General features: G+C 38.2%; 1 protein-coding gene across 8 annotated transcripts in view; it reads left to right on the top strand.

The window, feature by feature from the left end:
* The first annotated feature begins 348 nt into the window (after positions 1 to 348).
* Positions 349 to 12482, top strand: part of ZZZ3 (zinc finger ZZ-type containing 3) — a 111245-nt gene continuing 99111 nt past the window's right edge. For 6 of the 8 annotated variants that reach the window (XM_032870142.1, XM_032870140.1, XM_032870141.1 and 3 more), the window contains exon 1: positions 349 to 452. Coding sequence is in view for 1 of the 8 variants with exons in the window: in XM_032870146.1 (XP_032726037.1) it covers positions 978 to 1126 (149 nt within the window). In the remaining 7 variants the exon portion in view is untranslated. Of the gene's footprint in view, positions 453 to 890; positions 1127 to 12482 lie in introns of those variants that run through there. The other 2 variants (XM_032870146.1, XM_032870143.1) reach the window with 2 other exon arrangements.

Genomic DNA, 12482 nt, shown 5'->3' with positions numbered 1-12482 from the left:
AGGATGGAGCGGTCTTCCAAACAGCGGGACTACAGCAACGCCTTTCCTCTACAAAAGCAATGAAGGGCCAAGTAAAGACTATTGCAGGGGATGAACCGGGTCCTGCCCTCAGAAGACCAGCCCTCGTGCAGGGGCGAGGGCCCGCCGCGGAACTCGGCGGATCCCAGGCCAACGGCGCTGCACGGGCCGCGGTTACCAGCAGGCGGTGTAGTGAGCGCGCCTGCAGCCGCCGCCGCCCGCCTGTCCCAGCGAGAGAGGAGGGGACCGGAAGGAGCCGCTGGTGCTGCGGGAAGTGGCAGGAGCGGGAGGCGGGGACCCACCTGGAAGCGCCGAGGCGCCGCTGTCGAGCTTCCTGCGGCGGCCACCCCAGCAAGTGCCGTGGCGGGGGTAGAGAGCGGCCACGGCGGCGGCGCCTCCCCGAGTGGCCCGCGGCGCGTTGCGCCGCGCGAAAGGTGAGCACTCGCTCGAGGCACGTGGTGGGGGCCAGACACGGGGCAGGGAGAATGGAGGAGGAGGGAACCAGGGGCACCATCGGCTTTGGGACCCGGATTTAGAGCCTAATGCCGGGAGGGGGTGGGTTGGAGGCGGCGGCGGCGTCGGCAGCGACGGCGAAGCCCCCACGTGGGGTGGGGGTGCGCGCGCACGTGTGCGCGGGCGATAGGGGGGCGGGGAGGGCTTTGGGGTGGACGACCAGCGCGCGCTCACTTAGTAGCGGCCCACGTGACGGGCACGCCGAGAATGTGCCTCCACGTGACAGGCTGGGAGGCTGGTTGAGGCAGAGGGTTGTTGTGTCTGTGTGGTATAACCATAGTCACTGGAGGTTTTAGGGTTTTCTACCGCTTTTCTTCTCTACTAGGGGGGATAGATGATAAATAAAAGGCGGAAAAGACTTTCTGCTATTTCCCTGTTCTACACGTTCTCCAGTCCGTTAATGAAGCACTTTTCAAGTTCCGAAATGCCGATTTCCCTGTACCGCCATGTTGGTTCTAAAGGAAACTCGCGAGATGCTAGTGGGTTTGTATCGCGAGATCTCTCGATTCTCGCGGGACCTTGTTGGCAGAGCAGTTGTCCTGGATGGCGAAGCCTTGGGTTCCGGGGGCCTGGGACCCGCAACTCTTTCTACAAGGCAAGTTGTTAGGGAGGGGCCGGGGGCGAGTGCCTCTTGGTGCCGGGAGACATGCTAGGTTAGCTTCCTTTAGTCTTGAAGGGACTACATTGACCCCATTGAGGCGACACCGTCCTCCTCCCCACCCCCCTGCGGGCGCTCCGCCACCTGCAGAAGCGTCTGCAAAGCTCAGCCCCCGCTCTTTTTCCCCCAGCGCAGTGATAGTTCCAACCCCGTCCCACTCCCTTGGAAGTCCAGAGCCATTCTCGCGCAGTCGTGACGATTCCATTGGATACCGTTGGTCTTACTTTCAAACGTTCATGTCAGTTTTTCCCCTTGTTGCCATTTTCTAAAGAATTCCAGACCTGTTAACCATTCTGTCGCTTGTTTCTGCTGCTGTACCTTTCTCCGCTGACCATTCTCAGACGCTTAAAACTAAGCGCCTTCTATTTTTTTTTTCTCTCTGGGCATCATTTACTCCCACTTACTTGGTCATTGATAACTTCCTCATGACGCTGACTCACTTTGTATTTACAATAACTTTTTGGCAGTATTTGGAAGGAGCCCTTATATCTCTGACAATACCTGTTGTCAGAATAAAATCGTTCTTGTAATCTTTGTGCGTGCCTGTTAACTCATAATTGTCAATATGATTTTGATTACTATGTTACGAGGTTGCCGTCTTTGATGTTCAAGGATGGTGGTTTTGGGTCACATGTTTAGGTAGTAGTGAAATGTTTTAGTTAAAACTAAACTTCTCTTAATAAACTTTGGTATCAGAGTTTGTTTTTTCTTTAAATGAGTTTGACATGAAATAATTTTTCTCCAACTTCTTATGTCTTATCGGAAATGAATTTGCAGTTTATCTTTCTTTCGTATTCTTGAGCAGTCTTTGGATTTATTTAGTATTTTTGTGGGAAGTTAATTACAAAGCTAATCAGATAACTAGGTAATCCACTCATATTTTTTTTAAACTAAGAAAGTGTTATTTGCCTTTTCATTTAATATAGAGAAGTATATAGAGGATGCTCCCTGTTACACTCCGCCAAGTTGCCTTCATCAGTCTTAAATCGCTCTAACCATTCTTTGCAGTAGCTGTGTATTATTCTTTTTTTTTTTTTAAGGAAGTGGAGTAGTGTTTTAAGATACACTATCACAACATTAGCATCAGAAAAAATTTTTTCTACTCAGCTAAATTTTTATTTAGTGATGTATGCCTGTTGACAAATATATGCATATTTGCTTTTTAAAAAGAAAATTCCCTGTACAGATTTTTTGGTTGTAACGGTTTTGTGAAAGTATCTTGAGGGATAGCATTGATTTTGTCCTAGGGATTTAGTATGCTGTTAGCTTTGCACCAAAATAAAATCCATACAAAATAGGATTTAAAGAAAAAGGGATGTTATCAGTTGAACTTTATATTTTTATGGTTAATATTTATGTTACATGTTTATCTTTATATTCATGTTTATATTTTGTGATATATTTCTAAATTATAACCCACGTGTGTGTAGAGGAGTTTTCCAGAAGTTCTAAAAGTTAATCTGCTCAGTTAAATAGTTCTGACTGAAATTTAGTGAGCTCAACAGGAGAGTGGTAGGTATATCACCAGGTAATACAAACAAATGTACAATTTGGAAGTTGCTAAGCAGCATTTTGTGAGGTTTTGTTTTGTTTGTATTTTTTCCCCAAACCTACTAACAGTGTTTATTAGTCACATGAATGTGACTTCAGTCTTCTTGGGCAATGTGGTTTTCTCTTGTAATAGTTCATTCAAGTAGGAAAGTTGGAGAGTGAAAGAGTGTTGAGAGGTGTGACGTGGGAAGGAGGAAAAGCAGCCAGTGGAATATGTAGTTCGATATTGAGATGGAATTGGAGAAGTTGCACAGAAAAGAGAGGAAGTTGGAAGGTTGACAGAGCCATGGTCTAAGACTAGGCAGGTTCATTATGGTTGAAGGGCAATTTGAGTTGACCAGAATTTGGAATCTGTAATTTCAGGCAATTTTTTCATCTTAAAATGTTTTTTAAGTGGTTTTCAGTTATCTCAGAAATTGATTATCACTTGTTGTAAAAAGTCAGCAACTGAATTTGATATTTAATTGAAACTTTGTGAATTCTTTGGTTAGGTAAAGCTCTTGTTAAGTAACATTTGTTGAGTGCATTTTGTTATTTTTAGAAGTAGAAAATTGTGAAAATAACAGTGGACTCAAAGGTCACAGTTCTGTAATGGCCTTTGCAAAGGTATCTACAAAGTTTTGCTTGGTAATTTGGCCTCAGAGAGTTCCCGGGTGCATCTGATCCTTGGGATAATGCATGTTTCTTACAACTTTGTTTTATAAACTGTTCTTGGCAGTGGATTTTGGGGATTACCAGTCTTTTAGAGACTACTACTTATCTGAGGTACTGGGTAGAAATATACTGAGAATATCTAAGGAGGAAGAGGCATGTATCTTATGTGATTTGAGTTTGCTTGAGTGAAACTTAAGTAACCAAGAAATTTTATTTTCCCTTTTCTCAATTATTAACTGTCATAAAAGTGATCTGTGAGAGCTGATGAGCTTCAGTGATGAGAGGAAATTAATGGCAGTGATAATACAGTATTGATCTGTCCTCACTTGGGTTTTTTTCTTGGGGTCTGAAACAATGCTCATTTCCATAGACCTATAAGTTTGTAAACTATATGGTGTGATAGCTATGTTACATATTCGTTACGTCAAGAATATAAATTTTTTTCTCACCTCTTGAACCAGAGTCCAAGAGAGATTACAAGAAATTACTTGACCAGAAATGTCAGTGAAAACATGATGCAGGTGCTTTTTAAAAAAATCTAATTTCATATGAAAAGTCAGTCTGGATTTAACTGCAAGGAATATTTGCTGGAAGACTTTGATATTTGCAGGAGTATTTAATATAGATGTGGCATACATTGTACAAATTTCTGTGGCTAATACTCTGATAACCACTGTAATTATACTTTAAAAATGCTGATCAGTGAGTTATTTCCTGAAGTCCTAAGTGTTGACTTCTAACACAGTGGAAGTATAGATTTTTGCTATTTGTTTGAACTTGCCCTTCTCACCTCTTTTTGTTTTTTTTTCTTTTCAGCTGTTCTTTCTCATTTAGGTAGGTAATTTTTGTCTTGTCAGAGACAAGTTCGTTCAGTAACTTTTCCTGAGGAGACTGTCAAACTATCCAGTTATTATTATTAGGAGCTCCATTGTAAGTTATAAAATCTTTTTTTTTTTTTTTAAAGATTTTATTTGACAGAGAGAGAGAGATCACATGTAGGCAGAGAGAGAGGGAGAAGCAAGGCTCCCTGGTGAGCAGAGATGCGGGCCTTCATCCTAGGACCCTGGGATTGTGACCTGCGCAAAGGGCAAAAGCTTAACCCACTGAGCCACCCAGGCGCCCCTCCTTTGTAAGTTATATTCAGTAATTCAGACCAACATTTTTTGAGTGTTGGTGATCTTAGCCATTTCAAACAGCAGGATTCCTGAGCCTTCAAAATAACTAATCAAATACCATAAGCCTGTGGTCTTTGTTCAGAAACCTCTGAGTAAAGTTTTACAGCACCAACAGGGTTAGTTACCTGATTTATTAGCCCACAGATAATAATCCATAGGATTGGCCATTGGAGTTAGGCACACTGACAGCTGAAATGTCATTTTATTTCAAAGGAAAAGGAAGAAAAGCTATTAAAAAATAGAACTGTAGAAGAGTAGTGTTTTAAGGCCATTGCATAGAGACATACAGTCCTATTACCATCAACTTCTGAGGGAATCACAATGTTGCAGAGCAGTGTGTAGTACATGGTGTTTCACACAATGACCTTAATCATAAATAAACTTTTATTCTGTGTATTGTGTTTGAGGAAGTAAGGAATTGGTATCTTTTTAAAAGATTGTTATGAGTAAATGTTTTCAAAGCTTTGTTAATGCTTTCAGTTTTCTGATAATTGACCTACAGACCTCCTCTGATGAGATCAAATAAAAATGATGCTGTTGTGTATGGCATTTCCTTTGCTTTATTTAATTGCTTTTATCGATTTCTTAAATTCCTTATTTATTATTTCAAGGGATTACTGCCCAGATAAGGCTCTGTTACATTTACTGTTTGATATCAGTGATGAACAGTTGTCTAAAGACTAGCACCTTTATTAATAAAGGAGTTTTCAAAGCAAATAATTAGAATTATTCATATAATTCAGTCCTATAGTTTTGAACCTTGGTACTGAGTCTCCATCCTCAGCACTGATGAGTGTCCTGAGGTGAGAAATGTTTCATTTTGTAGTGGATTTTCTTTGTTGCCTTACTTGCCTTTTTTTAATATGTTAATTTAAACCGTTTTCTCTTTTCATTGTTAGAGTAATGGTAGATAGTATTTAAGTATAAACTGTGTTGTCTGTGTGTTTTAGTGATTTTAATGGCTGACTTGAGAATTTTAAATCTGAGGAATTAATACAGCCATATTAACATTTTGGTATACTTCTTCCATTATTTTAAAAATACATCTTTTATATACTTGCAAATAAAATATTAAGTACCATGTTCTGCTTTATAACCTAATGTTAGGTAACATTTTTCCATTCTCACAAGGAGTCTTCATAACCATAATTATAAATGGTGGTATAATGTCCTATGTGTAGATGTATCATTACCCTGTTCTGATTTTTTGCATATATGAATAGCAGTGTGAAGAACATTTATATATAATTTTCTGTATATAGTATTATCTTCTTGAATGTTGCCAACACCAGAAGTGATTTTTAGGTGTATTTTTAAAGGGTTTTGAAACATATTTGTCACGTTAATTTACCCAAAGGATCAATTTATGTTCATGTTGAAGTGGCTGTTGCTCTGTATATCTTTATTAAGTATTATAAAACTTCATGGGGTATAAGTCATAGCACTTTTTTCTTAGATTTCTACTGAGGTGAAATATTTTGATTAATAGATGTATTAAGTTGCAAATTTAGGTAAACAATTTTGAAATTAATGTAATCAAGTCTTTTGACCTAATCTTGTTCTACTTTTGAACTTCTGAAATTCCTCCTCTGGAAGTGTAATAAATAAACAATACTGACTTAATACTGTCTCTCTTAGTTTTTCTAAATTATATTTAAATAAATTTAACTGTTTGCCTAATCTGGTATTGGTGTGAAGTGAGAATATAAATGTTTTCCTCCAAATTGGTAATTGTCTCAACTCTGTTAAATAATCCTATATTTTCTCATTGTTTTGTGTTTCATTTTTACATTAAAAATTTTTTTTTACCTTACTTATTTTTACCCAAACTTTAAAAAATGTTAGTATTTTTTAGGTGATTCTTAAGGCACATCTACTGTCTTTTGACCTAGTATCTTTTTATTGCGATATTTGTTTTCATATTGATTTTTAAGAGCACTTTACAAATTGAGGATAATAAAGCTCATTCTCTACAAAACAGTGTTTTATAATTCCTTTTCTTGGTCAGCCAAAATTCAAAATTCTTTTCCCATACCACAGAATTTAGTAGGATTAAGTGAAGTAATTTCTCTCTTTCTCTTTTCTTTCCTTTCTTTCTTTCTCCTTTTTTTTTTTTTTTTAAAGATTGAGTTTTTAAGCAATCTCCATACCCAGTGTGGGGCTCGAACTCACAACCCCGAGATCAAGAGTCTTATGTTCTATTGACCAAGCCAGCTAGGTGCCCCTCTCCTTGAATGGACAAAATAAGAAACTACTTAAGAGTACAGTATTAGAGGGCGCCTTGGTGGCTCAGTGGGTTAAGCCTCTGTCTTTGGCTCAGGTCATGATCCCAGGGTCCTGGGATCGAGTTCCGCATGGGGCTCTCTGCTTGGCGGGGAGCCTGCTTCCTCCTCTCTCTACCTGCCTCTCTGCCTACTTGTGATCTCTCTCTGTTGAATAAATAAACAAAATCTTTAAAAAAAAAAAAAGTACAGTATTAGAGAAATACTGTATATAAACACAGCTATAAAGAAAAACTATTTTGGTAGATTTTTGTAGAATTAGAAATAAACTGCTAAGATCAACAGTTTTAGGATGTGTGGTTAAGGTATTTTCTTTATTAAATAGTGATATGTAGTTTGACATCAGATGATTGTACTTAATGAAAAAGTGCTGGGGCGCCTGGGTGGCTCAGTGGGTTAAGGCCGCTGCCTTCGGCTCGGGTCATGATCCCAGGGTCCTGGGATCGAGCCCCGCTTCGAGCTCTCTGCTTGGTGGGGAGCCTGCTTCCCTTCCTCTCTCTCTGCCTGCCTCTCTGCCTGCTTGTGATCTGTCTGTCAAATGAATAAATAAAATCTTTAAAAAAAAAAAAAAAGAACAAAAAAAAGAAAAAGTGCTAATTGGCAGTCCTAGGACTCTAGTTACAGAATCTCAATACCTTTCTTATTCAACTGTTAAGAACAGTAGTGTGGCACATGTACTGATATTTAATAATGAATAAGTAATTCCAGGTGAGCATTAGAACATCCATGTCAATGAGAGCATTTTCAATATTGAAAGTTTATTGTTTATGAAGGGTTTTTTCTTTATTAAATAATTATTCAAGATCTTAAAATAATTTTTGAAAAAAGAGAAATATTTTTACTTATTTACATTTTAAAACTATGGAGGCTCCAAAGCTATTACTTTATTAAATAATGACTAACATTTTCTGTTGTTTACAGATTGGTATGATTACATTACTGCTAGGAAGAAAAACCAGATTAACTTTGTGAGTGTGAAATCACAACAAATATTTGAAAATAAATATTTGAAAAAAATCTGTGTCCTGTGCTTGGGGATCCAATAAAGAGAATTGCAGGTGAAGAACTTGATGGGGTGGGATTTCTTTCTTTCTTGCATTGGGTTGAGATTTAAAGGGATTGGAACATAATTTATACCTTTTAATACTACCAGACTTCTGCTTACTTTGTAAGGGATAGGTTGATTTTGCAAAATGGCACTGAAGCGGTCCAGGAAAGAACAACTGCGAATTGTATTCTGGCAGTTATTTATACCTTTTTTATCAGATTTTTTCTTTTCTTTTCTTTTCTTTTTTAAACTTGGTTAGAAGCTTAAGGAATATATCCTGTAGTTCTTACATACGTCCCCATTAGAAAGCAGATTTATTGTGTTTCATAAGAAGGTGAAATAATGCTTCTTTTTAGCTTGACACTGACCATGGGACGTGCCAAGATTTCTTTATCCTGCGAAAGGTGTGTGTGTTTGTGAATTGATCTGCTGATAGTCCTTAAGGAACTTTGTGATAATTCTGTATCTTAACTGTACTCACACCAAATCTGTAATTCTTAATCTGAACTGTCTCCACTAAATAGAAATTTTTAATGTTTGTTTTTGCATAGTGTTTCATTTTCTGAGGGAGAAATGTCCTTTATTTGCTCCCTGCTTTTAAAAAGTATAAATTTGAATACAGTGTAATACAGAAAGTTCTCATAAGTTTACAGTTCAGTAAATTTTCACAATGTAAACATACCTGGGTAATCATTACTAAGAAGTAGAACATTATCAAAAGCTCAAACTGTCTTGTGTTGTATTGTCATGGACACTAACCCCTCTCCCGTGGGAAACCATTATTTTGAAGTCTAGTACGATAGAATAATTTTGTCTATTTTTGAACTTTAACTTTGTTTATCAACGTTATTGCATTTTTATCCTGCTTTAGAAGTCCTAGAATTCAGTGTAGTTTATACCCGGAGATCTCAGCACTTTGACTTAGACGTCTGTTTTTCCTCTAGCGTTCATGATTTCAAGAACTCATAGAAGAGGACCTCAAAGAGAAGCTTTACTTTCAGATTGTCTGGTAGATGCTTTCTGTGTTTTAGTGTACTTGGGGCAAATAGGCTACTTTTAATTTGTCATTGATTGGCCTACAACAGTACTTCAGCCTTTTTTCCCCCTCAACTTAATCATTTTGTTTTGTACACTTTGGTACAGCATTCCTGACCAGCTAATGGCTTTTTGGACTTTCATCCTATGACTTGGCAGCTTTCTTTTCATTCTTTGCATTCCTTTCAAGCAGTGATTCCTCTTCAAATTTTTATGACAGACACCCTGTGGTATCCTCTGTTATTTTAAAGAATATGTTGAGCGTCCCTCCCCCCAAGAAAAAAGTCCTAGTTTGTTGAAGCCATTTTACTTTTAAGGTATTTATTTTATATTTATGAACAGTATAACATTGTGGTGCACACATTATAAAATCAAGTTATAGGCTATGAAAAATTGAGAATCAGCTAAAAGCTTTACCTAGTTTATATCCCCTTTCAGGCTGGCTTGAAATATAAGTACAACTTTTGTACAGAAATTCTCCCTTTCTATTTTTTTTCTACTCCTCCAATTTTACTTAAAAACATTTTTTTTTAAAGATTTTATTTATTTGATAGAGCATGCACAGAGAGAATGTGCATGCACTCTGGCAGGGGGAGCAGCAGGCAGAGGGAGAGGGAGAAGCAGGCTCCCCAGTGAGCAAGGTGCCTGATGCTGGGCCCAATGCTGGGCTCAACGCGGGGCTCAATCCCAGGCCCCTGGGATCATGTCCTTAGCAGAATGCAGATGCTTAACCCACTGAGCCACCCAGGTGCTCCTGTTTGTTGAGCTTTTATAGAAATTAAATGTTATACAAAGTTTTAGCCTAATTTCTAAAGTTTTCTTTTTGCCCTGAGATTTTAAATGTCTGACTTTAGGGCAGCATCATGATATAGGAGAACATTTGAAGGAGAGGGTAACTGACTTTTATAACTGTTACAGAGTTACCACTAAATTTGTATAAATGCTGTCTTGGGGAATGAGTCGGGACATTTTCAGTTGACCTAAGCCACAAATATAGGTACTTTTCTTCCTATCATTAGCAAAATGTCACCAAGGAATTCTGATTCGTTTGTAGCTATAATACAGTGTCTCAGACTACAGCAAGCAAACCTGTGAGGCTTGTTGGTTTTTTTTTGTTTTTTTTTTTTAAATAATGGATGGCTGGGCCCTACCCCTCAAGTTTCAGATATAGCAGGTTAGGAGACCACACTTAGAGAATCAGTACTGTATAGTCAGGGCACCTACCTCTAAGCAATAAACACATACCCCAAAAGTGTTTCTAATGTACGTCCTAGCTGAGAACCTTTGAGTAGTAGTACTCCAGTGGGAACAGCAGGATAGTATCACTTGGGAACTTGTTACAAACTCATTTTCTCCCAGACTCTGGGGTAGAACCAGAAATCTGATTTAAACTAGCCCTTCTGATGTGTGGTAAAATTTTAAGAACCTTTCTCTGTCTTTCCTGGGCACTGGAACTTGTAGAAATGCAAATTTTGGGCCCCACCCAGATATTCCAAATAACAAAGCCTCATTTTAATGAGATTCCCAGGCATTTACAAGGTATGTTGAAGATTGCTTAGGGTTGCTTTAGATGATTATTACAAAAGAAGGGATGTCTGGCTGGTTTGGTTGGTGGAGCATGTGACTCTTGATCTTTGGGTCATGGGTTCGAGCCCCACGTTGGGTGTATAGTTTACTTAAAAAAAAAAAAAAAGTTGTAAAAGAAATACATAGGGCTGCCTGGGTGGCTCAGTTGGTTAAGTATCCGACTCTTGATCTCAGGTTAGGTCTTGATCTCAGGGTCCTGGGTTGTGAATTCAAGCCCCACATTGGTCTCCATGTGGAGCCCACTCAAAAAAAAAATACATATGGAGCATCTGGCTGAGTCGGTTGTAAATCTCAGGGTCATGAGTTCAAGGCCCACTTTGGGCATAGGGTTTACTTAAAAAAAAAAAAAATACACACACACACACACACACACACACACATAGAGAGATAATATATATATACAGAGTTAAGAGTTACTGAATATTTTCTGTTTGCTAGGTACATATAAATACTATATTCACTATTTAATCTTCTCAACAACCTGGTAAGGATGGTTACTGTTACCCTCAATCCACAATGAGCAGTTTGAAGCAAAGAGGTTATAAATAAATCTTATTGACTGGGTGCTGAATGCAGGGATATGAACCTCAGCATTCAAATTCTGCTTTTGGAGTGAGGTGTTATAGGACCACTTATGTGGATTTATATTTTCCTTCCATGTTCTAGCACCACAGTATATGTTGTATTCTAATGAATTTTTTATATCACATTTTACAGGGATATTTGAGTTTTCTTCTAGGTCTTGTATTCAAGGACTGTTTTTGCTAAAATATTGTGTTTCAGACACAAAAACAGAACTGGAAGTAGATGTGATTTGAATACTTTAAAATACAAATCTCTTACGTTTATTCATCAATGTGTTATTTATCCAAATTGTTCCCTTGTACGTTTTATTCTTAAATGTAATTTCAATAAGGCAGCTCTTACTGGTTAGTGTTTCAGATGAAATTTTGCACAGTGATGTGTCCTATCATATTTATTAAAGCGGACCACAATGTAGTTCAGTACCTAGAAGCCCCATTGTGGTAAAATTAAACTTTCGGGTTCAATTTCAAGTAAGACATGATGATTTGCAGATCTAAGTGCTGGTGTTAATTTCAAGGTAGTAGAAGAATGGAACATTTTGGTCACCTTATCAGTTGCAGGGTTTTTTTGGAGGGAGGATTTCTGAGTCCTACTCTTCAAGTGTACAATTCATTGATTTTTAGTAAATTTACAGTGGTTTGCAGTGAACTCCATAGTCCAGTTTTAGACCATTTTCATCAATCCAAAACATCTCTTTGCTTATTTTAAGTCATTCTCACCTTCAGCCTATCATAGATTAAAAAAAAAAAAATCAGCTGGTATATTTTAGCAGCCCTTCATTATGTATCAAACTACAGCATAGTAGTAAAAACCTACTTATAAACCTTAGTGCATAAACCTTTTTTTTTTTTTACTCTTAAGAACCGAAAAAAAATACTATATTAAGTCAGTAGTTATAACTGAATAGATTAATTCTCCCTTAAGACACCTTTCCCAGATAAAATGGCTTGTGTACTTGTTTTCTTTTCCTGTAATACTTTTCTTCTATATTTACATGGCTTGCTCTCTTTTCATATTCATATGTCACCTGCTGTGGAGAGCTTTTTTCTTTTTTTTTTTTTTTTTAAGATTTTATTTATTTATTTGACACTCAGAGATCACAAGTAGGCAGAGAGGCAGGCAGAGAGAGAGGAGGAAGCAGGCTCTATCGCGCTCGATCCCAGGACCCTGGGATCATGACCTAGCTGAAGGCAGAGGCTTTAACCCACTGAGCCACTCAGGCGCCCCGGAGAGCTTTTTTTCTAAAGAGGGAGCCAAGAGAGGTATCGTTTACATAGACTTGAGTGGATGGTGCTCACTGATGTTACCTTCATTGTGCCATCTAAATAGCACCCCCTTCCTACACTTTCCCTGGTTTTATTTTTGTTCACAGTTAT

Source organism: Lontra canadensis, unplaced genomic scaffold (assembly GCF_010015895.1).
Source record: "Lontra canadensis isolate GAN:19392208 unplaced genomic scaffold, GSC_riverotter_1.0 scaffold40, whole genome shotgun sequence".
Lineage (NCBI taxonomy): Eukaryota > Metazoa > Chordata > Mammalia > Carnivora > Mustelidae > Lontra > Lontra canadensis.
Note: the sequence above shows the minus strand (reverse complement) of the source record. Positions and strands in the feature narration are given on the sequence as shown.